The sequence below is a fragment of the Opisthocomus hoazin genome, chromosome 3, assembly GCF_030867145.1.
Source record: "Opisthocomus hoazin isolate bOpiHoa1 chromosome 3, bOpiHoa1.hap1, whole genome shotgun sequence".
NCBI classification, from domain to species: domain Eukaryota; kingdom Metazoa; phylum Chordata; class Aves; order Opisthocomiformes; family Opisthocomidae; genus Opisthocomus; species Opisthocomus hoazin.
The window spans coordinates 51045410-51069691 of record NC_134416.1 but is presented as its reverse complement, the minus strand read 5'-3'; the positions used below and the strand labels follow the sequence as shown (position 1 = coordinate 51069691).

Here is a 24282-nt window from a genome sequence, read left to right as displayed (position 1 = left end):
GTCTTTCATAGTTTGGTAATAAATGTAAAAAGAAGGTTCCTTCAAGCTGGACCTTAAATTTTGACTTCATGTTACCACTAATTCTACCAGTGTTTTCACTGAAAAGTTGCAGGGGGCACAGGTTGTCTCCTTCAGAACTGTCTTGAAAGTTGTGATCAGGAACATTCAGGAATTTGGAGTAAATATTCCTGAAAATGCACTCCAAACTACAGCACAAGAGTTTTCTTTGGATAAAGACAGTTATAGCAGATTTCCAGAGAGTTGAGATATAACTTAATGTTAGTATTCTCTTTCCAACAGTAACTGGAATGATTAAATATGCAAGGTCTACTTAGCGATTGGAAAGTAGTTGTGAAAAAAGCCTTTTACTTAAGTCTTGGTTCTACTGGTGACATTTACACATTTGCTGAGCTTTAGAACAGTATTATAATTAAAAACAAAAACTTACAGTATTGGTATTTTCTACATCCACAAACACCAACATATTGTCCCCTCTGCCTTCTTCATCTTCAAGTGCATTACTTCTGCAGACAGTAGCTCGAATATGGAGAGACCGGCTAGTACAAATAACTGCAGTGTGCCTTAATACTCTATGACTAGGAAGGAGGGAAGGGGAAAAAAAAAAAAGACATTCTAAATAACTAGGGACTCCTGATCAGAACCTGTAATCAAGAAGTTTAGCTTTTAGGTTTGCCATCAATACTAAGACCATGACACAACTTACTCCTTTCAGCCACTAAAGAGACAGCTAGCTTTTTAGCTTTCCTGTCAAAACTGTATTACTTTTAACAATCATGCTGCACGCGTAGCTGCTCCTCAAACCTGCAGTCTCTTAGTCAGTTTGAAATACTGGAGGAAAAGGTTTGTTTGTCACCATGATGAAAAATACATCAGAAATATTTCTGATTAAGACAACTGGCACAGTGAAAGTAAACAGGCATGTACTGGCACAGGGATGTCATTAAGCTATTTAATGCCAGCACATACTTTGGAAAATGGTTTTTGAGTAAATAAACCATAAAATGCCCACTAGTTAGTTACACCTCCTGCATAAACATTTACTAAAAGGCATTTAGACAGAATACCACTACATTCAGAAAATCTCCCCAAAATGAGAATCTTCAAAGTTTATTTCTAGAACCATGAATATTTGCCTTACAGACATGCTCAACTGCCAGGCCAGCAAGCCCTTTGTAAAAGTTATCTGCCTGTTTTTCTAATGGTGAGTAAACTTCCACTCTTGACACCATCACAACACACGAGTTCTCATGTAGAAGATTCATGTTACCACAACTTCCACTTGGAAACATTAGAGGCATGTAAAAATTTGATATGCATTACCTACTAAATATGCTAAAACATCATGCAACACTCATTTTGGGAAAGGAATCAGGGGTTTCCTAAACTCTTCACGTAAGTTTATTCTGTAGGTTGTGACATTAACAGTTTTGCAGTTAGTCTTCACACAGATGTACAGATGTCTGTATAGCTTTCAAATGGCACAAATTAAATCATTTTTCGAAAATTTAAAAGCTATTCTCAGTCTACAAAGACCACTGTTAAACCAGATGATATTGCTTGAATTTCCCTTGAAACTTCAATGCAGTTGGGAACAAAAACACCCCCCTAACAACCACCTTCCATCTCTGAAACACCTCATTGTCTGAATACTACAAACTCAGAGGAGAGACAACTTTTGTTCTTAAAAAAAGAAAGAGACACCCCTACATTATAGGGGGATGAATTCCCTATTCCTACCAACTAGCTTAAAGCCAAATGAAAAGTTAACATTGGCATTTCAGAAGCTACAGAAAAATCTGAACAAAAGGTGCTGCAAGCCTGTTGCAACTTTTTACTCAGCTCTATCTATGAGCTCTAACAGCTATAAGGTAGCAATGTAAGAACAGCACCTGCAGAAGATTGAGAGAGAAGGGTAAAAAGAGACAGTCTTCATTTCTGAATTTGTGTGTTTGTTAGATTGCTAAACTAAGGCTTCCCGAAGGCTGATCTCTTCAGTTTCTAAACAAAGGCCTGTTCACCCCAAAATCTTTGAAGAACAGGTTTCTCAAAAAAGTTCTCCTGAGCCTTCTTAGCCTGGAATATGGGTAGGACTCGGAAACGCGTGACATAAAAAGTCAGCTTGCTACCTTTCAAGTAAAGTTCAAAGCAAGCACTATTTGTTACCTTGTGGTGTCAAACTTGACTGTCTACCGTCTCAAGATGGTCCAAAAAGGAACTATACAACAGCATGCAAGTCAAACTTTGTATTTAACCCCTCCGAAGCGAGTAACTTTCATCATAATAAAATTACAAGCCACACTTTAACTAACAACAAATTCTTTTCTTCATTCTAGACAAGATTTTGTTTTATAACATGCACAAACAAATTCAGTCATTATTTTTTCCCCTATGCCTCACGTGTGTCCAGAGAAACTAGATATGAAGAGAGTTTGTATTAACAGCATTCCATTTATAACCTTCTGTTAAATTATTTTAATAACTGCCATTTTGATGGAAGCAGTGCAGGGTATGGAATCTCATATGGAAATTCATCATGCAGTAGAAAAAATATTGCTTAGAATAGCAGATAACAGGCCACTTTTACATCATCACAGCAATTGAGAGAAATTCACTAAAATTTACATTTATGTTTACATTTGTGTCTAATGAGTATGACATAAAAAGTAAATAAAAAACTTACCACATTTTTGAGTGTCTTTTAATACTTTCATAGTAAAACAAAAAGTTAATTTCATGAACACCTTCTTCATCTGGTCCCCGTAGCCACATTGGCAGCTGCACTGAAGCCCCAGGAAGAAGAACAGTGTCAGGAAGTGGGACATGTATTACTTCAGGCTGATCTCCTGTGCCAACCCCGAAGTCCACAGAAGAGGCTGAAGACAGCAGTGCTGTGCGCACAGAGGTAGGATCTGTCACAACAGTCTTGTAAGCACTACAGTTTTCAGAAGCTGAAGGACTTAGTGGTGTTAGAACAGCAGTATTTCCACCAAAAGTAAAAAATTCTGGATGCTTGGACACAACCTTCAGTGCAGTAAGAGGACACATGCTTACGTTCACAAATTCTACATATGCCTTTCTGATTTCTCCACAGAGAAGCCCTGTAGGAAAATTTATAAAGAACACCTGTATGGGAGAGAACAGGAGAAAATAAAAACCTGAACACTGAGCCAAGTTACAAATGGGCATGAAAAGAACAACCAACATATTTAAACTATCTTGCTCTCTACAGCTTCCTGAGGAGGACAAGTGAAGAGGAAGGTGCTGATCTCTTCTCCCTGGTACCCAATGATAGGACACATAGGAATGGTTCAAAGTTGTGCCAGGGGAGGTTTAGACTGGACATCAGGAAACATTACCAAGAGGGTGGTCAAACACTGAAACAGACTTCCTAGAGAGGTGTTCGATGCCCCAAGCCCATCAGCGTTTAAGAGGCATTTGGACAACACCCTTACTAACATGCTTTAACTTCATCAGCCCTGGAGTGGTCAGGCTGCTGGACTGGCTGACTGTTGTAGGTCCCTTCCAACTGAAACATTCTATTCTATAGGGTATTGTCATTAACCTGTTAGTCAGACCATTCTAATAACCCTAGTAAGGAAAACCACTGTGTTTTGATTAACCAACTTGAACTATTCTAGATGAATGGTAAGTAAACAGAAAAAACCACCTTCTTTGCCTGTTCCCCCTCACCTTGAAATTTGGCTACAAAAGCTGTTGCTAACTAGCATTCTATAAAATATAACAATTTCAGAAGGATATTAATTTGGAGGCTTTAAGTTTCACCTTAAAACACCCCACACAAGTTTGGCACTGACAGACCAGAAATTAACTGGAAAGATTTAGGTATTAACAAACTCTAAGACTTCATTGTTAGAATTACATTTACAAGCTCTGGATTTGGCTCTTTGTTCAAAACTGCCAACAGAAAGTAGCTACATACCTCCAACAAAGGCATTTCTTCTGTAATAATGGGATCTAAACGTCGATCAGGTCCATATTTAATAGATGTTTTTTCCTCTTTTGTGTTATTAAGTCGAGGCCCTTGGATTTCTAAATCTTGTCGTCCTCGTACAGATAACCCATTGGAGACAAACTTTCCTGAAACAATTTTTAAAAGGTTTGATTTTATTTTTTTAAAGTAATTCTTAACTTTGAGAAGTGATCCAAAGCTCCCTACCCAATCTCAAAAATAATTTTAATTTTTCTGTTCTTTGGCATATGCAGTGTTCACTGTTTAAGCAGCATCACTGACAAAGAACTATTCAAAAGTTACTGTCACACATAACACACTGCTACTGTGAGTTCAGACAGCTAGTTATCCATTGTTGTGGACTTAACTCTGCCCTTTAATAGTTTGACTACAATTGCAGTGGGCGGGCAGAGAATGAAGGTCATGTATTTATCTCCTATCTCAATTTCTGCCAAGCTGGAAGAAAAGTCACACAAAACACTTATTTCCTTCAAAGACAGGCAAACACTCTCCAAATGTTTTTTATTCCAAAGGTTTCCAGTTCATAGAATGCTAATCAAGCTTCACTATTTATTTTAGACACTTTCAAGCACGTGCTTTAATCCCCATTTCCTCCAACAACTAAATTTTACCTGTGAGACAGTTTCAGATGAATGACTCAACAAAACAGATCAAGTAACACACAATGAATAAGCACTTCATATGTTAATGTAAAAGAAAGAGAACCAAAATAAAGCCAAGATGCTAAAAAAAAAAATTATGTCAGACAAATGCAAATCTGGGAATCAATGCAACGTTTAGACAAAGGTCAAAAGCTAACAAAGTGAAAAGACCCAGAAGAAAAACGAATGGCAAAAGAGTCAGTGAAAGTTGTTATAGATTCAACATGACATAGATGGAATATTTATATTTTGATTTAATGGTTTCAAAATTTCCACCGATTTAAAAGGAACATAAGCATGGGTTTGGCAGAGGTTACTTCCTTTCTCATGGGATTCCTACAGGCGTCAATTCAGTCTTTTCTTCTTCCAGTTGTTTCCCTTGTTTCTGCATCCTCCACCTGAAGGAAGGCCTTGCACCACGATAGTCAAATGTTAAAAACTAGAATTTCATTCTACTCTGCAGCAGCCACATCTCCCCCTTCCAGAGGCACACAACTTAAGGGAATAATACACTTACCTGTCTGTAATCCAATAGAAGGATCTATCCCATCTAATGTCACACCACCCTGAACAGTGCCAAGATTATAAACGACTCCCAGAATATGTAGCTCCCCTGTTTGATGGGGAAAGAGCTTTAGTCTTGCCTGTGGAGATATGTTAAATTTTTGTTGTTGTTGCTACTAGAAAAAGGTATTATTACATTTAAACGTCCATTTGCTAGAGACACTCACAGCTACATCTACTTTATAGTCGTGTCAGATGTAACTGCATACAATAACTTCAGTTCATTTACTGGATTCAAAATGTCATATACACAGAATTTACCAAGTCATCCACAGCTGTGAGATGCCCATTACATTAGGAAAGAAACCTAAATTGTAACAAAAATGATCTTTAGAGACAGAATCACAGAAAGGTTGAAGTTGGAAAAGACCTCTGGAGGTCACCTTGTCCAACTCGCCTGCTCAAGTAGGGCCACCTAAAGCAAGCTGCACAGGACCATGTCCAAATGGCTTTTAATATCTCCAAGGACAGAGACCCCACAATGTCTCAGCCTGCGCCCAGTGCTCAGTCACCAACCCATAAAAAAAAAAGTGTTTCCTGGTTTTCAGATGTAGTCTCCTGTGTTTCAGCTTGTGCCCACTGCCTCTTGTCCTGTCACATGCTCCCTTCAGATATTTATAGACACTGATGAGATTCAGAAGTTCCAGTACTTCATTTATCAGTAATGTCTTCTGTAAGTTTAGCATTAAGTTTAGATCATAACAATTCCACCCTAAAGTTCAACACTGAAAAGACTATTTTTAAAGCAAAGTACAGTACTTACCACTTTTGTCTCCTCACTATTAATTAAAAATTCTTCTATTGCTTCAGTTCCTATCATATCATCTTCACATGTTCCCTGAAAAGAAACAGCTTTTCAGATAGTACTACTCCTAGGCAGAAAAAGTACCATAAATATTACTTCCCACACCCTTCCTAAAGTGCTTAAGGGAAAAAAGCATACAAATTTCAAACTGCTGACAGTTAGGACCAGCAGGTGCTATATGCCCAGCTTCTCAGACTTTCTGAATTAAAGCAGCAGCTAAAGAGCTCGGTAAACTTTTACTTAATAGAGAAATTTAAGATTTATCACTATAAATCAGAACCATTCCCAATTTCACTGATACTCTCAGAAGTATTTATCATGTCATTAAGGTAGCAGTTCAGACCAGACCAAAAGGAGAAGAGTATGGTAATCTTTGATATTTATTTATATTAAACCATGTTTATAACTCTGGCAAACACTTACAGCACCTTTAGAGATCACTATGTTCCAAATGTTTTTGGCCAGGAAACCAAATTAAGGAATTTACTGTAACACTCAGTATTAGAACATACTAAAACCTTAAAACATACGAATGTGAGAACAATCCTTCAGAGGGAAGTTTTGGCAGCATTAGTTGAAGTGTTAAACAGAAGCAGTTAATCTAAACTATTCAAAATATTAATTTTAAATACCATAAATTTTCATTTTTTTCCTAATCGAGATGACACGATGTTCCTACATCATACCAGTACAGTTTTGCAGAACACAGATTTCACTACGTACAATAGCTCGAGTAAGAAAAGGTATTTGATAATACATCTACTGACATCGCAAGTCATTTCTGCTGGTCAAGCCTAGTGCGACTCAAAATAGATGTACTGCACATACAGTGAAGTGTTGTAAGTATTTTACTTTGCATTAAGCTTTACAACACTCGTTACAATACATTTGTTAACTTGGCTGCTTTATGCCTTATGGATCTAAGAAAATCTAAACAACGCACAAACTCAGCCACTACCTTTTTTTGCCCCCCCCCCCCCCCCCCTTTTTTTTTTTAATTTACACTTCAACCAGCTGTTTCCATACTACAGAATTTTGAAGACTTCAGTTAATATATACTCCAGAATTGTAGCTGTTTGGTTTTGGTTCAAAAAAGGATGAAGCTTTCCTTACCAGCTCTTTTGTTTCTCCACCATGCTTTGCACTGAAGTCTTTAGGTTGAAACTTCCACAGCAATGAAAGGTCAGTCAAAAGAAGCGGAACTTTCAGCGGGTTTCGGAAGGACACTTCTACAGTTATTGGTTCTATTAAAAAAGTGCAATAAAATAATGACAACAGGCTATCCCCACCACAACCTGAAGGATCACCTAACTCAAAGCGTTGGTTTAAATAACAACACAGGAAATACTGTACAAATTTATCTAACTCAGTTTATTTCTGAAGCATTTAAATCATAACTTTACCTTCTATTACAGCAAGTGGAAATCTGGAATTATCCGAGTAGCGATTTAAACAGAACTGTGTTGGTTGGAAGTTTGAAGGTATTATTCCTTTATTTATTGCAGAAACAACCTGCTCCTCAAGTTCCTTCCACTGCTGTTGTGATTCTGAGTCATACTCCTGATCCAGACTTACATGCGTTGCTGCCTGCTTTTCACCTAGTATGAGCAAAGCAATCTTAGAAGAGGAGAACAGTTGCATGCAACAGCTGCAACAGAGGCCTGCACTGGCAATTTGCTAAGTATTGTTGAAATGTCTTCTCAGTCACTGTCATTTTTACGTTACAACTGATTTAAGTAAGTGAATTGCAAGACATTTTGAAACACACACATGGAAGACAATACTGAGGATAATTTGAGTATAATTCTATTTGCAAATTATGGAATTCCAAGATTTTAGCATGCCACATGGTATACTCAGCTTACAGATTATTTTTACTTTATCACAGACTACAGTCTCACAGTATAGACCTGTTTTATATGAGGATTTCCATTCCACAGCGTTTCAGACATTTCATCCAAGAGAAAGTTAACCGTAAAGCTAATTTCTAGCATTGGCACCAACATCTAGCACTTACTAAAGCATTAATAATCCCTTTCATGAAATTCATTAGACTTGCATTGAAGCTTTCCAGCTATGAAAAATAGTGGAAGTCAGCACATCCACATATGCAAATTTCATATTTACACAGGAAGTCTGAAAACATCTAGCAAGTGGACACTAAGTTTAAGCTTCTCTTCTGAAATCCAATTTAAGAAGTTACCCTATCACATTCGTTTTACATAATGCTAGGGTTTTTTAAGTGACACCAACTCTTGCATATATTTTGTTTCTATACATAAGGGACTTTAATCTGTTGACATAAAATTTTCTAACCTTCTGCTGGTCTTCGATCATGCCCAAAGAAAACACGGGTTGCTGAGCTGTTAATATATGGTAAAGGAAGCTGTGGTAAGGGACCATCAGGTGATAGCTGGGTTACATTCTCGAGAAAAGGAGGAAAACAGAAGGTCATGACATTATGCAAACACATGTCCATGCTGTACATTATCAATGATTGAATGATACTGAAGCAAAGTTACAAGCTCTCAGTGTTTGAAGAGGTAGCATTTTTAAGATGGAACAAAACATTTTTTCTAATTGTTTTGACAGTTTCTTCTGCTTTGACAGTCTGAAGTAGTATTTTTTCTTCAATAGGAGTTCAAAGTTCATGAAATCTTTATGGAAAAAGGAGAATAATGACTTTAATCCAGCACTCTGATCACTATTATGGCTGCATGGCCGTTACGAGCTTTATTTGATGCAAAGCTTAACTCTCCAACTCAAAATTTGATAAACTATGTTCACTACACCACCACTATTACACAAGACTCCCACCACAGCTGAGCTGTGGACTCAAACACCAGTCTCAAGTAAGGTCTATCGTAACTTAGCAAACACCACAGAAATTCTGTTTACAAGATTTAAAAAAAAAAAACCCACAAACATTAACTAACTACATGGCTGCATGTGTGGTGCTATCAGCACTAAACATCCCATGATGTACATGGTATACTACAATGCAGAATCACTTACAAACAGTTAACTCAATGACTCAGTTGATCTATACAAGTCCATATCAAAGAATAAAACTCACTAAAACATAGATGGGGAGTACTTTTATAGTACCAGAAAAGGTGACAGAGCTACCTAGTCTTTATTAAACATTTATTATCAAAAGCCTCAAAAATCATTATAATTGATCAAAACAAACCAGATCCACTTCCTCTAAAAGTAACTGAACTATCACAAACTGCAATTCAGCCATGATCCTCAAAAGGGAGAGTTCATTTTACTGTAATAAAAACACATACAAAGAGTCACACAAATACCCATCAGCAGAAGTATACTTAATACACACACGAGACACAGCATATTTGGTTTTCTGAAGCCTAAAGTCAAAAATAAACACATCAGCTAGATAAACAACCCTGGAACAAAGCAGGTATGACAGAAAATCATTTAATGACTTAGTAGGAAATTACTGGTAATAAAATTACTGATTACTCAAGGAATAAAGACAATAAAAAGTCATTTACCTTATAAACATAAAGATATTCTCTTAAAAAAGCTCCTTGCTGAGCTGGAGGTTGTTTACTGTCATTGATCAAAATATGCCTGAAGGCAGACACAGCATTGTCAAGCTGACGAAGCGTAAAGGACTGGCGACCAATAGTGAAGTTAATATGGTCTTCTGCAAGAGACCAGCCTTTCCCTTTGTAAACCTGCATGGCTTGACAATAGCAACGTAAGGCGTGTTTCTTCTGCAAGAAAAAACAAACAAGATTACTTCTCAAATAATCCTATTAACCACTCATTAACCACTCATTATAAATGTAGTATTAGGAAGATTGAACAGTAAGTCAGAAAAGTTACTGAAGTTTTTACCACCATCCCCACTATGCTAAGTGTAACATTTGCAGAAATGTACCTCATAGCATCTGGTCAACATTAATCTAAGCACAGATGTGTTGGTTCCTACAGTACTGAGCCTTGCCTGCAGATTAAGTTCATGTTTCCAAAGACCAGTGTGACAGGCCAAAAGTTAAAAAAGCAAACAAGAGAAGACTACTTTTAAGAGTGTTGTGCGTTGCTTTAGGACTGACTGCTCAGGTCTACAGATCTCTGCTGCCAAGCCTCAGGACATAAGCTACATTTAACACATTTCATTTCACTGCTGTAAATAAACTTTCAGTGTAACCCTTCCAATCAATGGGTGGTCAGTAGACACACTTGGGACAAATTCCATGCCAACCAAATCAACAAGACAGCCCTACAGTACACACAAGACAAAGTTACCAATTGCATCAGCCGTTGGGAGACTGATGCTCTGCTACCAATCAGCTCCACAGTTCCTTTCCTGTACATACATCAGGACCCGGGCATTCAATCCCAAGTCCAGGTATTGAACATCTGCATAGGCATTCACTGTACAGGCAAGCCTCAGCTTCTAAAAAAGGGAACAGCATTCCCTTATTTACAGCAGTAACGGGAAAAATCGAAGATGTGTTCAAATTGGTATGGTGATGACAGCAGAGTACAAGCAGCAAAACTTTAAGATCTGCAGACATTACTGACACTTTAAAATACGGTATCACAGTATGCAGCTGAGCAACATCACTGACTTCTCTTCATAGAATTTAGTATTTTGGTGCCTCTAATGATACGGGAAAACACCCCTAAACCTACACTTACTGTAACACTGAAAAAGCATTCCTTGGAAACCAGAATCACTACAAGAATTAGACATAAGCAATGAAAGCTGTTAGATGGAGACAAAGTGAAAGTTTTACAAAACGCATGCACTTTTCCAGGCAAAGGAGTGAGATATAAAAGAATAAATAAGAAAACCTCTGATCAATAGCTCCCTGTTTATACTGTATTGTTGCAACAATAGACAGGGAATCTACTGCACAAAGAAAACTAAGGAGCTGGCGGAAATAATCATACTATTCTTCACATCTGCAATTTTAAATACGGAAGTAAAGAATACAACAGTATTTTCTTTGGTCCTCACCAGGATGCTAAAAATGAGATTGGGTGGGCTGGGAGAACATCCGCCCCCCCCAAGACCACAGGGCTTTGTTTCAAACAGAATTCCGATTTCTGGGTTCTCTTGTATTATGGATTTGCAATACAAGTTTATTTCTATCAGATGTCTGCAGCTTATCAGTAAACTGAAATAGACTGTATTCAGGGACAGCCCCATAACTGAATTCTGGTGGCTAACAGCCATAAAGAGATGCTTTAGTTTGTCTTGTAGTAACTGTTTGTACACCGCACCTACACTAAAAAGCATGTGGTTAAGACACCAGGAAAAACAGGTATCTAAATTTTGCTATCATTCCAGTAAGTTAAGAGTTTAACAAATCCCTAACTGCTGCAATTCTCTCTTCTCTCAAGAGTAAAAATACTCCTTGATCAAAATAAAAGGCCTCAGATTTCACTGCGTATAAAATTGAGACCCAGCAATGAACACACACATCACAAGTTTCAAGTAAGTGATCTTCTCCAGCATTACTTCACACACAGAAGTGAAAGACTACACTGAACAATGCAGAAGTAATTTTTCAAAAGATCAGAGCTGCATACTTCTGACTAAAACAAAAGTGGCAGAAGCCAAACCAGACTAACAACACATTTAACACGTTTTTCAAAGTAAGCAAATATCAGGCACATTTTCCATGCAAAAAGGTAATACTTACCTGGCCTGCTTTACTAAACCTATGGCCAGCCAATATCATATGAAATGCAAATTTTCTAACCATGGGACTTTTCATGTTTATAAAGCAATGGGCTGCCTGCTCCAACAGAAGTGCACTGCGAAGATCTGAATCCTATTTAAAAGCAAAAAGCAGAATTAGCCTCAAAGTTGAATACAAATATAACAGTGGCCTTGTTTTAATGATAACAGGGACAGTAAGCTGTAACAGTGCTGTGAAGTTGCAGATTCTTTAATACACAAGCATTGTATGTATATGTGTGTGTACAAAAGAAAATAAGACTGAAGATATTTTTCACTGTTACACATATAGTGTTCAGCACCAAACACACTGCTATTTTTTCCCAGTGGAGAGATTGATATATTAACCTGTTTCAGTATCTCTGACAAAAGAAATATTTTCTGCTTTTTCAGTTACTCAGGCTACAGTTTCTAACACTTACCATTACCTCTGAAGCACTCTGCTACCTTTTCCCCTTCCCTCCCCCTGCAGATATTAACGCTAGGAACAAAAAATAAGAACTTTAACGGGATGAAGAAAAAAAAAAAAATAGAGGTAGCAATGGAACTTAGTGAATTTATGTCATGAGACCCACGATGATTTCTTAATAATGTACAATTTTGTATTGTTACCCCCTCCTCTTTCTCATGCTAAGACACAGCTATAATAATGGGGCTTGGACTAGACAACCTTTAAAGGTCCCTTCCAAGCTAAACTATTCTACGATTCTATGATTACTTTAATCAATCAGAAGAGAATCTACTTCATTTTACCACAGTTGAACTCCATGCTATCAGTGATGTCCAAGTATATGTCTAGACTACAAATATACTCTGAGACACCTATGTAGTATCCTATGAAAATCTTCCTTGCAACTGCCAGAAGGCATCACAATCATACCACATAAAATTTTAAGTCATAAAATGACTGTACACAGCCAATAGCATTTAAATTCCTTGCTTAAATAACTTATACTGCTCATACAAATTTTGGTAGCAAGCTTGAGTTGAAAGGGCAAGAATGAAGTTAAAGACACTTGAGAGAGAAGCTTACAGAACTAAGCAAATTTATTCCATGCTTAATCTGTCCCAGGAAAAGTCTCAGAAGCATCACCTTTGGTGCAGCTGGACACAAAGCCAGAACTAACTGCCAGTTAGACTTTCCTCTCAACCTACATAAGTTGGTATGCTATTACTGGTATTAGATTTCTTTCACTCCTTTTTGAACAAGACCCTTTCTGGGCTGTTAGAAGCTAATTCCATGCTTAATTTCCACCAATTAATATTACAGAGGTGTTCAGATTAGCTTTCACTTACATAGTAAGATTCTAATAATTCCTAACAGCTGAGCTACAGTAAAGTCTTCGTTACTTCAGCTACTGAGAACTTCTGATTACACATGGGACAGTATCCATTTTTGGGTCTGGCAAGTCATGCCAAATGCTTTCAAACCATGAGTTCTTAAACTGAAAGTATGCCATACAAGAGCTAAGTAGATGTCAAAGAAAATTAGTTATAAAGCCAAAGATAACAAACACATATTTAACACCTTTAAAGAAGTCAAGCAAGTCACTTCACTAGAAAAGAAGAGTAACTGTACTAGTTTCTTTACTTGCAGTAAACAAGAGTTTTCTTCGCTTTATGCTTTATACCAGCTCACTTGCTATCTTTGGCTAGAAAAATATGGGACAAGAATTAGAATGTAACCTACAAGTGCTTGGGTAAGTAACAAATTGGGGGAGAGCAAGGCTGGAATAAGTTACTGTTTTACCTCACTGGTTAAGCGAATCAGAAGAGCCGCTGCCTCTGAATATTTGCTTTGACTCTTTAAGATTTCAGCACTAAGCAGCACACAGCGTTCAGCCAGAACCATGTTCCTAAAGCAAAAACACAAATGTATCAATAAATATTTATCAAAATAAACCATGGAAAACTTTTCACCTTAAATATGACAAATTTTCTCCATATCACAGAAGACTGATGTGCTGTTGTTTATGCTTTTTAAAGTAAAATATGAAAGTTCATCTCCTGCAAAACAACCACATACAGATTGACACATTAAACATCTTATCCTACTATAACAGCAGCTTTTTGAAAGTCAAAGCTAAAGAGCATTTGAGGACAGTATTATATTTCTAAAAATAACAACTAAAGTGATCCAACCAACTAAATCATCTGATAAACAAGCAGTCCAACAGCCAGAAACAAGTTGTGCTGGGTTGACCTTGCTTGGTTGCCCAAGCTGCTCCATCACATCCCCTCCTCAACAAGACAGGGGGAAAAAAATTAGATGAAAAAGCTCAGGTGCCAAGACAAGGACAGGGAGATCATTCGCCAGTTAGAGTCACAGGCAAAACAGACTTGGTTTGGGAAAGATTAAATTTATTTGTTGTCAATTAATAACAGAACAGGATAATGGTAAAGAAAAAAAACTAAAACAACTTCCCCTTACTCTGCCTTCTTCCCAGGCTCAATATCATTCCCATCTCTTCTACCCCCTCCTCCCCCCAAAAAGGGCAGAGGGACACAGAATAGGAGTTTCAGTCAGTTCATAACATTCCATCTCTGCCGCTCCTTCCTTCTCACACTCTTCCCCTGCTCCAGCATGGGGTCCCTCCCACATACACAGTTTCTCAATAATTGCTCCAGCATGGGTCCTTGCCACAGGGTACAGTCCTTCAGGAACAGACTGTTGCAGCATGGGTTCCCCCCACAGGTCACAGCTCCTGCCAGGAACCTGCTCTGGCGTATGCTCTCCACAGGCTGCAGCTTCCCTCAGGGCACATCCACCTGCTCTGGCACTGGGGCCTCCACAGGCTGCACTGTGGGATCCCTGCTCCACTGTGGTCTTCCATGGGCTGCACAGGGACAACCTGCTTCACCATGGTCTTCACCACAGGCTGCAGGGAAGCATCTCTTCCCCCTCCTTCCTCATTGACCTTGGTGTCTGCAGGGCTGTTTCTCTCATTTTCTCACTCCTTCCTCACAGCCACTGTGCAGCGATTTTTACCCATTCTTAAGTATGTTATCACAGAGGCACCACCAGCATTGCTGACAGGCTCAGCTTTGGGCAGCAAAGGGTCCATTTTGGAGCTGGGTGAAAACTGGCTCTGCATGACATGGGGCAATTCCTGCCATCTTCTCAGAGGCCACCCCTGCAACCACACCCCTACCAAAATCTTAGCAGGTAAACACAATACACCAGCTTAATAAGCATTGTTAAGAACAGCACAAATCCCCTTTTGTGTTATCCTAGATAAACTAACATACCTTACTCTTTAAAAAGTTATCGAGATTCTGTGATCTCTTACTCATCTGGCACTATCACTGTGCAGGGCAAGAAAGTTAAGCCAGAAAGTCTTCCAGCTTTCATTGTGCCAGTACAAAAGTAAACAACCTACTTGCAGATATCTCGATAGGTCTGAATGGCTGTCTCCATATAGTGAGCAGGATACGGTCTAGGAGCTCCAGGCTGAAGAAAGGCTGATACAGCTGCCATTTCCTATAAGAGTAATTCAGTACTGTCACTGTAGGGTTTGGGTTTTTTCCAACAAATTGTAAACCTCAAAATGCTGAGGAACACGTTTCAACAGCTACTAGTTCAAGATCTTCATCTAATCAGTTACTAGCATATAGAAGCGTACCCAACACACTGTAACTGATAAAAGGTTTAATGCAATAGCCTATCTATGGCTCTTCTTGTAATCACCCAGACAGCAGCAAGAGAGTTATACTCACTCACAGAATTGTTTTCAGCTGACGGTAGCCCCAGCACTATGTAGAAGTATTGATTCAGTACTGCTTTACAAGTCCAAGAAATAATTTCCTATTGAAAGAACAATCTTTCTGATAAAGTGGCACTACCATCTGTTTTACGATATGGACTGTTTTCTGAGTTTTGCTTAAAGGAAGCTGCGTTCTCAGCTTCCAAGGAAAACTCTAGTAAACACGCACTCTTGAAATTTTACTTCTTTCCCTCTGGGGTGAAGATAGAATAACAAAGTTTTTCTGCAGTCATTAAAGATTAAGACTCATAGGTTGCAAAAATTCTTAATTAAGACTTCTACAAATCATTCATTAAGAAATTAAGATAACTTTTCAGATTATCCAAATGCAGAGCAACTGTCTGTATTGCAAAAATACACATTTATGTAAAAGCCATCAAGATGGGACAGTGTACAAACATGCTTCCATAGCTCTACAAAGTAAAGTTTCAAATTAAATTAACCAGACTAAAATCTACACAACATAACTTCTAAAAATTGTTAAAACTGGATTCTTATTTATCCCCATGTTCCCGTATCTTTTATTGAAAATTATTTTAGTCACATATATCTTCATTCTCAAGAGCAATTAACGAATATGTGTTTACAGTGAAGTTCAGCAGCGACATACTCAAACTACATCCCTCATATTTATAGTGACACGGTCTTGACTTCCTGGCAAGTATTTTTCCAAAGTGTAAAAGATACTATAAAATTATTTCACATCTGTTTGAGTTATCAGACTACAAGTTTAAAGATCCATTTAGCTGGATGTTGCATTCTAGGTATTCTCTTTTCCATATTTCACATTTTAAGAATTAATGCTTCAATTTCTATTCACACCTTTATTACAGTCATAAAACCGCAGCCGAAAGATCCAAGAACACTTTGGGATTTGTTCAAGATATGCAGCAAATTTGTCAAGATCCTTACAGATTTGGAGATGAAGGGAAGAGATTGCATTTTGTTACCTTCAGACAAAAATTCGAGATTATTAGGAAAAGTTCAGAGAATGTTTATATTATGTGAAGTACCAACCAGTGCTCCAGCTGCATAAAGCATTGCCTGATCATTTAAGAAGTCTTTCTTTGCTGTATGGTAACAGCTATACGCAAGTTCATAGTGTTGCACCAAAAAGCACAAGTCTGCCATTTTCCGGATTTGAAGCTCTGGTGCTTCTGGTGGATACCTATAAACACAAATATTTAAATTCAAAGTCATAATTTTAATAAATAAAGGAAGACATGCTCCATAAAGTTTTCCTCTCCCATCTTAATTTCTATTCACAAAGTAGGAATAAAAACTGCTTTGCTTTAGCCTGACCCAGAAAACAGCTGAGTGAAGCTGCTTCCTTTCTGCCACACGTAACTTGGTTTCACACCCTACTCTCCAATTAACAAGATTCACTGTTCCACTAACATTCAAAGCAGGCATTCCTCTTAGCCAAGAAATACTGAAAAAGGTATGCAGCTATCACTGAAACTGCTCAGTAAGATTAACTCTTAGAGCTAGACAAAGCTGTATGAGAAGAAAAAAAAAAAAAAGACTTCAACTGTTCCCCTAGCCATAGTTATCATCTCTCCCCATTTCTGTTGAAAGAATCTACTAAAAACACTATGCCTTACACCAAAACACTGAGCAAGTTCCCATCTCTGCAAGCATCAGTAAATTTGACACTCAAATACATATGAATCACTTCAGTAAAGATCAAATATATTTTCAGACAGCTATCAGTCAAACTTTGTAGAAAGCAAACCATGCTCACAAGCTCAATACAAAGTTGAAATTAACAATATTTTGATTATGAATCCAACGACACACAACATACAAATTTAAAGTTGTATGTAAGTGTCAGGGCCATTAACTTTTGCTAGGTAACATCCAAGAACCATTTAGACTTCTGCGGTTAAGACAGTAGAAGAGAGTGCTTTTCATGGTTATACATCCTCATTCAGAGGGAAATTACAAAGCATACAGAATAAATATTCTGGTAAAATTTAAAACCTAGTTTCACTGTAAAATGCAGGCACAAAAAGTACGAAATTCCCCTTGAGTTCTCAAATGCACTTGCAAAAGCAATATACTTAGTACTTGACTGCAGTAAATTACACAGTTACATAACAAAAACATCTATATACGGTGTTTGACTTAAATAAGAAAAGAAAAAGCTTGTGCTAATTCAAAAATATCCCTTATGGCAGACCATACTTTTTTATTACTGTAACTATTAAAAATGTATGTTCTTTGTAACTTAGAAAGCTTCACTGTAAATATAGCAGGAAGGTGGCTCTATAAACAGTTTCTTTTATCCCCTTTTTCTTTGAGTTCCACTAATCTTTTATTGTACCTGTTTAGACACAGTACTTTTTATGATTTCTCCAATTCAAGCCTTTTACAATATTGCTAATTTAGTTCATTTTGCACAACACCGTCAAATAAACATAGGCCTTCCCGCCACTCTCCTCAAAAAAAAAAAAGAAGTGAGGTACATTTTCAGTTTAAATCTGAAGATGAAGACTGAAATTACTCACAGCAAACCAGAAGTATTCTTCAGTTCATTCACACTTTTCTCTGGAACCTTGCTGCCACCAAACCATTTTTTAGTAGCGGAAAACAGTGATCGACTCAAGCCCTTCCTGGATATTAACTGCAAAAAGACACTAGATTAGAGCGCTACATTGCAATAAACATATTAATGTAAGTTAAACTAACATAAAAACTCAAGCTTTATTAAGGCTTCCTAAATTCTGGTTTTTTTCCCCATAAATAAATAAAAACAATAAAATAACTAAGAGCACACTCCTTTAGAATTAAACACTGACACTGAGCTAGAAGTTTCTATTCATATATTTATTCCAGTTCAGACAGCTAAGGTTCATTATTGTTGCTTTAAAACTGCAGACATCTCAATACTAAGAACTGAAACATCTGAGGTATCTGTTTGAAATCTAACAGAATATCTAGTTTCTGGTATTAGTCCAACCTAAAATTTAGACGAAGTACATCCTTCATGAGAACATTGTCCCCGTCAGCACCCACACAAAGCACCACCACATTGCAAACATCAATTTCAAGTGTACTAGTCACACCTTCAAGCAAGGTTACACAACTTTATTCTTTTACTTGATTTCCACTAATGAGAACTTACACAAGGGATTTACCATTCCCAAGACCTAAGGAAAACTACATCTCTTTTTAAAGGTAATTTTAAAAATCGTAACACCATCCTTTTCTTACCACTACTAGGAATGTATTAATACATTCCTAATGGTAAGGCTGTTTGCTACATTTTATGTATGCACTTTTTTATGCTGCTTCATAAAACTTTCAAAGTATAAACACGGTCAGCATATACAAACTCTCAAAAGTCAATTCTGGGAGAGAGCACGCCTTACAGCATATGATACTAAGTATCTAAACCCCTCATATTTAAAACTATAACCTCAATGGACAGTTCATTCAAAATACTGAGTTCAGATAACAGACTGATATTTGGGTCCAAGTCTAATGCTAAATACAGTAATTTGATTGCACTAGTGCAGGTCAATCCACCTCTCCAGCTGTTTAACACCATATAAAAGTGAAACACAGAGAAAACGATGGACCCTACTGTGACGGAAATAACTAATGCATGTCCTTGACTTCACGTGGGCAGGATATTAACTACCACACTTTTTAAAACATCCTAGCTTGGGAGAAGACATTCAGTTGCAGAAACTGCTGAGATCAAACCAGACTGCATGATTTATGGTGTCCATACATTTCTTCTACATCAAGAAGCAGCAATTGAAGACTGCAGCTTTTTTGCAATTATTGATGAAAATACATTTTCTTAACTTTAGTTGTGCACTCTAGTGTTGAAGCACAAAAAGTACATTGTTACCCTTATCAGAATCATCCAGAAGCACAAAATATTAGGGTTTTCGGAGCAAGGACAGATATCCCTGATAACAGTTCAGACAGGCTTTCACCAAGAAGCCACCTTGTACCTAAGCTCTGTTCATACAAATTGGGTTTTGTTTTTTTTAAAGACAAATTGAGCAAAAATGGTAACTTCAGCTATTTCTTAAATTTACTTACAGTTTTCAATAAGATCATTAATCGTTAGATGCAGAAGGAAGTAATAATTTCAGAACAGGTTTTTGGATAACTGGATTTATACCCCAACTATTCTTTCTTATGGCACAAAGTGTTTTTGAAAGTAAACTGACCTGATCATTAAGTTGCCGAATTGTCTTCTCTATATGTGGCAAAAGTCCCCTAAATGTGAATTCCTGTATGAACTGTCTAATTCGATCGTGATCTGTGAGTGTTAAACAAGCACCATGAGGAGTTCCAGAATTTAATTTCTTCGAGTCTTGCAATGATGCAGTAGCCTTCATGTAATCTGTGCCATCCAAACTGCCACTGGGATGATCCAGTTGAAGTGGATGAGTCTTAAAGTTATTTGACAAGCCATCTATTGAAAGTTTGAAACAAAAAACCCAGTAAGTATAAAGTTACTTAAACATTTTGGGTTTAAAAAGTCATTTTTATTAACCTACTTTTAAGTTTTTCCCTCCTCAGAACTGTTACGCAAAGCTATTCACCAGCTATTCCACACTACAGATCAACGCTGATCAGACAGCAGCAGAGCACTACTCGAGTATCACTCCTGAAATTCTTCAGAAAGTTCAGGGAATCTCAAGAACTACAACATGGCCAAGTATGTATGGTTTTGGTTCTCAACTGCAGTGCAAAAAATCCTCAAGTACACTGACTAGTATCAACAACATTGAAGGAAACCATAAAAAATTAAAGCAAAATATTGCTGCATTTCTAACTTTTCATTAATTACTACAACTGCTCCATTGGATCCATTCACTCTTGTCTGTTTCTGTTTTAAGGTCTAAAAAAAAAAAAAAAAACAACAAAAAAACCAAATCTAACTTTCCATGCCTTTCTGAGCAATCATAATGTAAACCAACATCCTCCAAAGTCCTCTTAGTTCAGTGAGAACTGAACTAAGTTCTGACCACTATTCCATCTAGCTATCATAACTAGACCAAGACACCATTTCACTCTGAGACTTCAATAGTTCTCTTATTAGTTATTTCCTTTCTATATAAGAAAATCAGCTTGCTTTATCTGGCCTGAGCTAGCACTGAGTCAAGTCGAGCTGCGAAAGCAAATCCTTAATGGATTTTACCTGTGAAATGTAAAGCTGGGTATGTAAAGTTCAAACAGCAGCTTGCAGACTACATTCAGACTGCAAGGCCCTAGAAAGCCACTTTTTAGGCAGTTGCAGGCTCTCCTACACATGCTAGGTCTCCCCATGCCTTTCAAGTCAGGTATGAAGGATCTGGGCTGAGTCAGGCCAAACAGTGTGGGGTGTCTCCACTTCTTCCCTGTTTGATGATGCTTCTCCTCTGAATCCTACATGGCTGACTTAAAAAAATTTCAAAGGCCATGCATTAATTTGCATTCAATTTAATTTACTGTCCTCTTCCATCCATGAGGTCAATTGCAAGGAAGTTCTTCCAGCCAGCTTACTTTTTACATCAATACTCTGTCATTTCCAGATTTAAAACCAAAAAACAATGACAAAAACCCCACCTCAGCTTCCATGCTACATCAGAGCACAATAACCAGAACTTATATTATGATGGAAGTTAACCATTTAATCCTATGTTACTTTTAATTAGCTGTCAGAGTTTGCAGACAATACACTCAATCAAAAGTTGAGCCCCACACATCAATAGCCATCTCATTAAAGATACACGTACCAATTACCACCAATCCAGCAGATCAGCACCACAGCATTTTTCTTCATGGACATCAGGTTACATGATCTTTGAGCATTCAGAAAACTATTGCTTCAAATTCCCTAACAAATCACTCAAGTGATTACTGTCCAAGACATGAGACAGCCATATAAATGCTATCACATCCACCTTTTCATAGAAGTTATAAAAATACCTTTAATTTCACTGTCTAAGCCATCTGATATCAAGTGATCAGTATTCTTGTTTGAAATGACAGTATAAGGAAAATCTTCATAGCAATCCTGACAGAAAAAAAAGGAAAAGAATAAGTAGTCAGAATTTTAATAATACTAGAGCACACACACATAAGTCAGTCAACAGTGGTTGTTAACTTTAATAACACATTTGTTCGTAAATATTCATTTCTTAAGTAGTTTATGAGGCTTTAAGAACTTGCCCTATTGTAAAGATGAAAGTTATGTTTACCAAATGAAGCAAGTATCTTCTGGCTTGCTCAAATAGCTTCACTGTCAACTAAAGCAAGCAACCCCAACCCTTAGATGGAAATGCCTACAGCAATGAAAGTATGCTCCCTAAAGCGTCTCCTGAACAAACGTATACAAAAAAAACCATCTATGTTGGACAGTTGATATGGTACAGAAAAAAATACATATAATTACTTTATGTGGAACATTAGCTTACATAATACAAGATGCTTCGACTTTCCAGTGCCAGCTAGATTTGGTAAAGAACTATGATTCCACAAACTAATCTTTTAATCAAATGCAGTAAAAACTGCAGGTCAGTCAAAAACAAACTCAAGAAGGCATATTTTTGGTCCTGAAGCAAAAAATACAGACATTTATGTCAAATTTAACTCAAGACACTGAGCTAACACACACTATCATTTGCCATCTTAGAAGATGACAGACAAGACCGGACTGCAAGTTACCAGGAAACCCACACATACTCCACAAAACAACACACCCACAGTCTAGTGAAGTACAGAAGACCTTGAAAACAACCCAAATTTTAAGAGTGAAGAAAATCAATCAAAATGAAGGTAGAAAGTTACTATGAATAGGAGACTTCTGAGGTTACTTGCTCTTGTCAGTGCATAAAGCACAAGTCCATTATTTCAGTACTCCTGCCAGTCTATTTCAGACAGTCTAGTATTTCAGTGCTCCTTACTGTCAATTTACGTAGCACATGGCACAGTACTTAGAGAGGACTTATCTTCTGTCCTCACAAAAAAACATAGCTGTGTTAGAACTATCTTGACTGCCTACTAGCCCATTCTGTAGAAACACACAGATAATACTAAGACAAAATTTAACACAACCAAAATGGACTTCCATATGCACCTTATAAGCTTTTTAGAGCACTATAATACCTGGTTCTGAATAGTGTTTTTCTGAAGGTATTGACTCCAAGGATCTGGTATCTGTTCATCTGTTCCTCTATTAGACACCCGAGAATTTATTTTCAGTAAATAGCAACCCTGAGTTCCATATCTCTGCTTCATCTCTTCATAAATTGAGTCAGCTCTGAAAAAATAAAACAACATTTACCCTGCCTTGATATCAGATCATTACTATTCTAAGTGTGTACTGTGACAAGCTATTTTATACTATTACCCATAGGGATTAAAAGAAAAATTCTCCTTTTTTAAAGCAAAAGTGAAACTGAGAATCTCTGAGAATTAGTTCAGTGAGCTGGCAAAGAAAGCCATCTAACTTAAGAAGCTAGCACTGAATTTTTTCATTTTATATGAACACAAGGAACAGATCTAAAATTAACAGTTAAGGAAATCTGCCTTGGTAACAGTCAGCATACTAGTTCATGGATCCTGTTATATGTCTAACCTCCACAGAATTTATAGACATAAACATTTCAAAGAGTTCATCTATAAGTTCACTGAAGGCCAAAGACCCACCTTTGTTCTTCTCCTGTGCTCACATCATGCAGTAACACATAGTACTTGAGCGTGTTTGGTATAAACCACTTGGGAAATACGTATTCACTACTATGCTGAATTCGATGTTGTTCTTGAGACAGCTTCAGAAATTGCTCCACAGGCTCTGGTTCACTAGAAGAAACTACAAGCATACCTAAATTCATGTTAAGGACATTTATCATAAGCACCCAGGAACAACCCCTGATCGCATAATAAAATAGGAAGTGTATAAAATAAAATGGATGAGTACAATGTTTAAGCCTGTAAAACACACCACCACAAAAGCGTGTGCTATTAGAACTTTGCCTTAGCCTCGATAAAAAACTGTTTAGAAGGTCAGTCAACTAACACCTGCAACATGAGATTAAAAGGAGTTTGCTCCAATTCTGACACTGAATCCAAATTTAAGCCAATACATCACAGCTAATAGTTCATTCAAGATTTTATATACAGACCAGCTGTTCACATATGAAACATCTCACTGAAATTCATCCCCAGTGTCCTCCAGTTTTCAACTTCCAAGGAGAGTTGGGACTTTAAGATAAAGCAGAACTGTTCAGATTTTTACCTCAATGCAACTAAGCAGTCATTAATATCCTGCTCTGCTACATCTATTCACCAAATCAGCAACTTCAGAGAACCCAGAAAGCAAGTTGTACTTCAAACATTACTAAAATTCAGAAGTCAGAGGCCAGAATGAATATTTTGCCAAGTTAATTTCTGCACAAATGGTTCTCTCTAATGGATACTAACATACCTGTTCAACCATACTGAAATGATAAAGTACAGTAAAGAATTAGGAACAGAGTAGGTGTTATAAAACCTACAACATTATAATTATTGTAAAGCTAAGTGCCAGCTACATCAGGAAACAGCACATATTTATTTTCCCTGTAGACAAGCAAATCAGAAGTAAGTTTTGGTATAAAAAGACAAGTGAAAGCTTTCAACATCTTTCCAGACTTCTTTTTGTCCAAAGTAGCTCAAAGCTCACCAATTTTCCAGAAGACCCTCCCCAACCTTCCCACTCCATCTGCTATAAAAAGCTATAAAGAGCAGCAGGTGCATCCCAAACACACAAACCCCTGTTGAAC

At 37.3% G+C, this 24282-nt stretch overlaps 1 protein-coding gene across 4 annotated transcripts in view; it reads right to left on the bottom strand.

Annotated features, from left to right (window-relative positions):
* The window catches only part of TRAPPC8 (trafficking protein particle complex subunit 8), a 60711-nt gene that overhangs the window by 20639 nt on the left and 15790 nt on the right, over window positions 1-24282 (bottom strand). For all 4 annotated transcript variants that reach the window (XM_075416250.1, XM_075416251.1, XM_075416252.1 and 1 more), the window contains 18 exons: window positions 23168-23342; window positions 22625-22778; window positions 21446-21533; window positions 19699-19946; window positions 18019-18134; window positions 16526-16676; window positions 15125-15225; window positions 13495-13600; window positions 11707-11838; window positions 9541-9765; window positions 8339-8447; window positions 7426-7620; window positions 7136-7266; window positions 5981-6055; window positions 5171-5297; window positions 3962-4119; window positions 2702-3144; window positions 449-596 (listed from right to left, as the gene is read on the bottom strand). In XM_075416250.1, coding sequence (XP_075272365.1) covers window positions 449-596; window positions 2702-3144; window positions 3962-4119; window positions 5171-5297; window positions 5981-6055; window positions 7136-7266; window positions 7426-7620; window positions 8339-8447; window positions 9541-9765; window positions 11707-11838; window positions 13495-13600; window positions 15125-15225; window positions 16526-16676; window positions 18019-18134; window positions 19699-19946; window positions 21446-21533; window positions 22625-22778; window positions 23168-23342 — 2882 coding nt within the window. The remainder of the gene's footprint in view (window positions 1-448; window positions 597-2701; window positions 3145-3961; window positions 4120-5170; window positions 5298-5980; window positions 6056-7135; window positions 7267-7425; window positions 7621-8338; window positions 8448-9540; window positions 9766-11706; window positions 11839-13494; window positions 13601-15124; window positions 15226-16525; window positions 16677-18018; window positions 18135-19698; window positions 19947-21445; window positions 21534-22624; window positions 22779-23167; window positions 23343-24282) is intronic.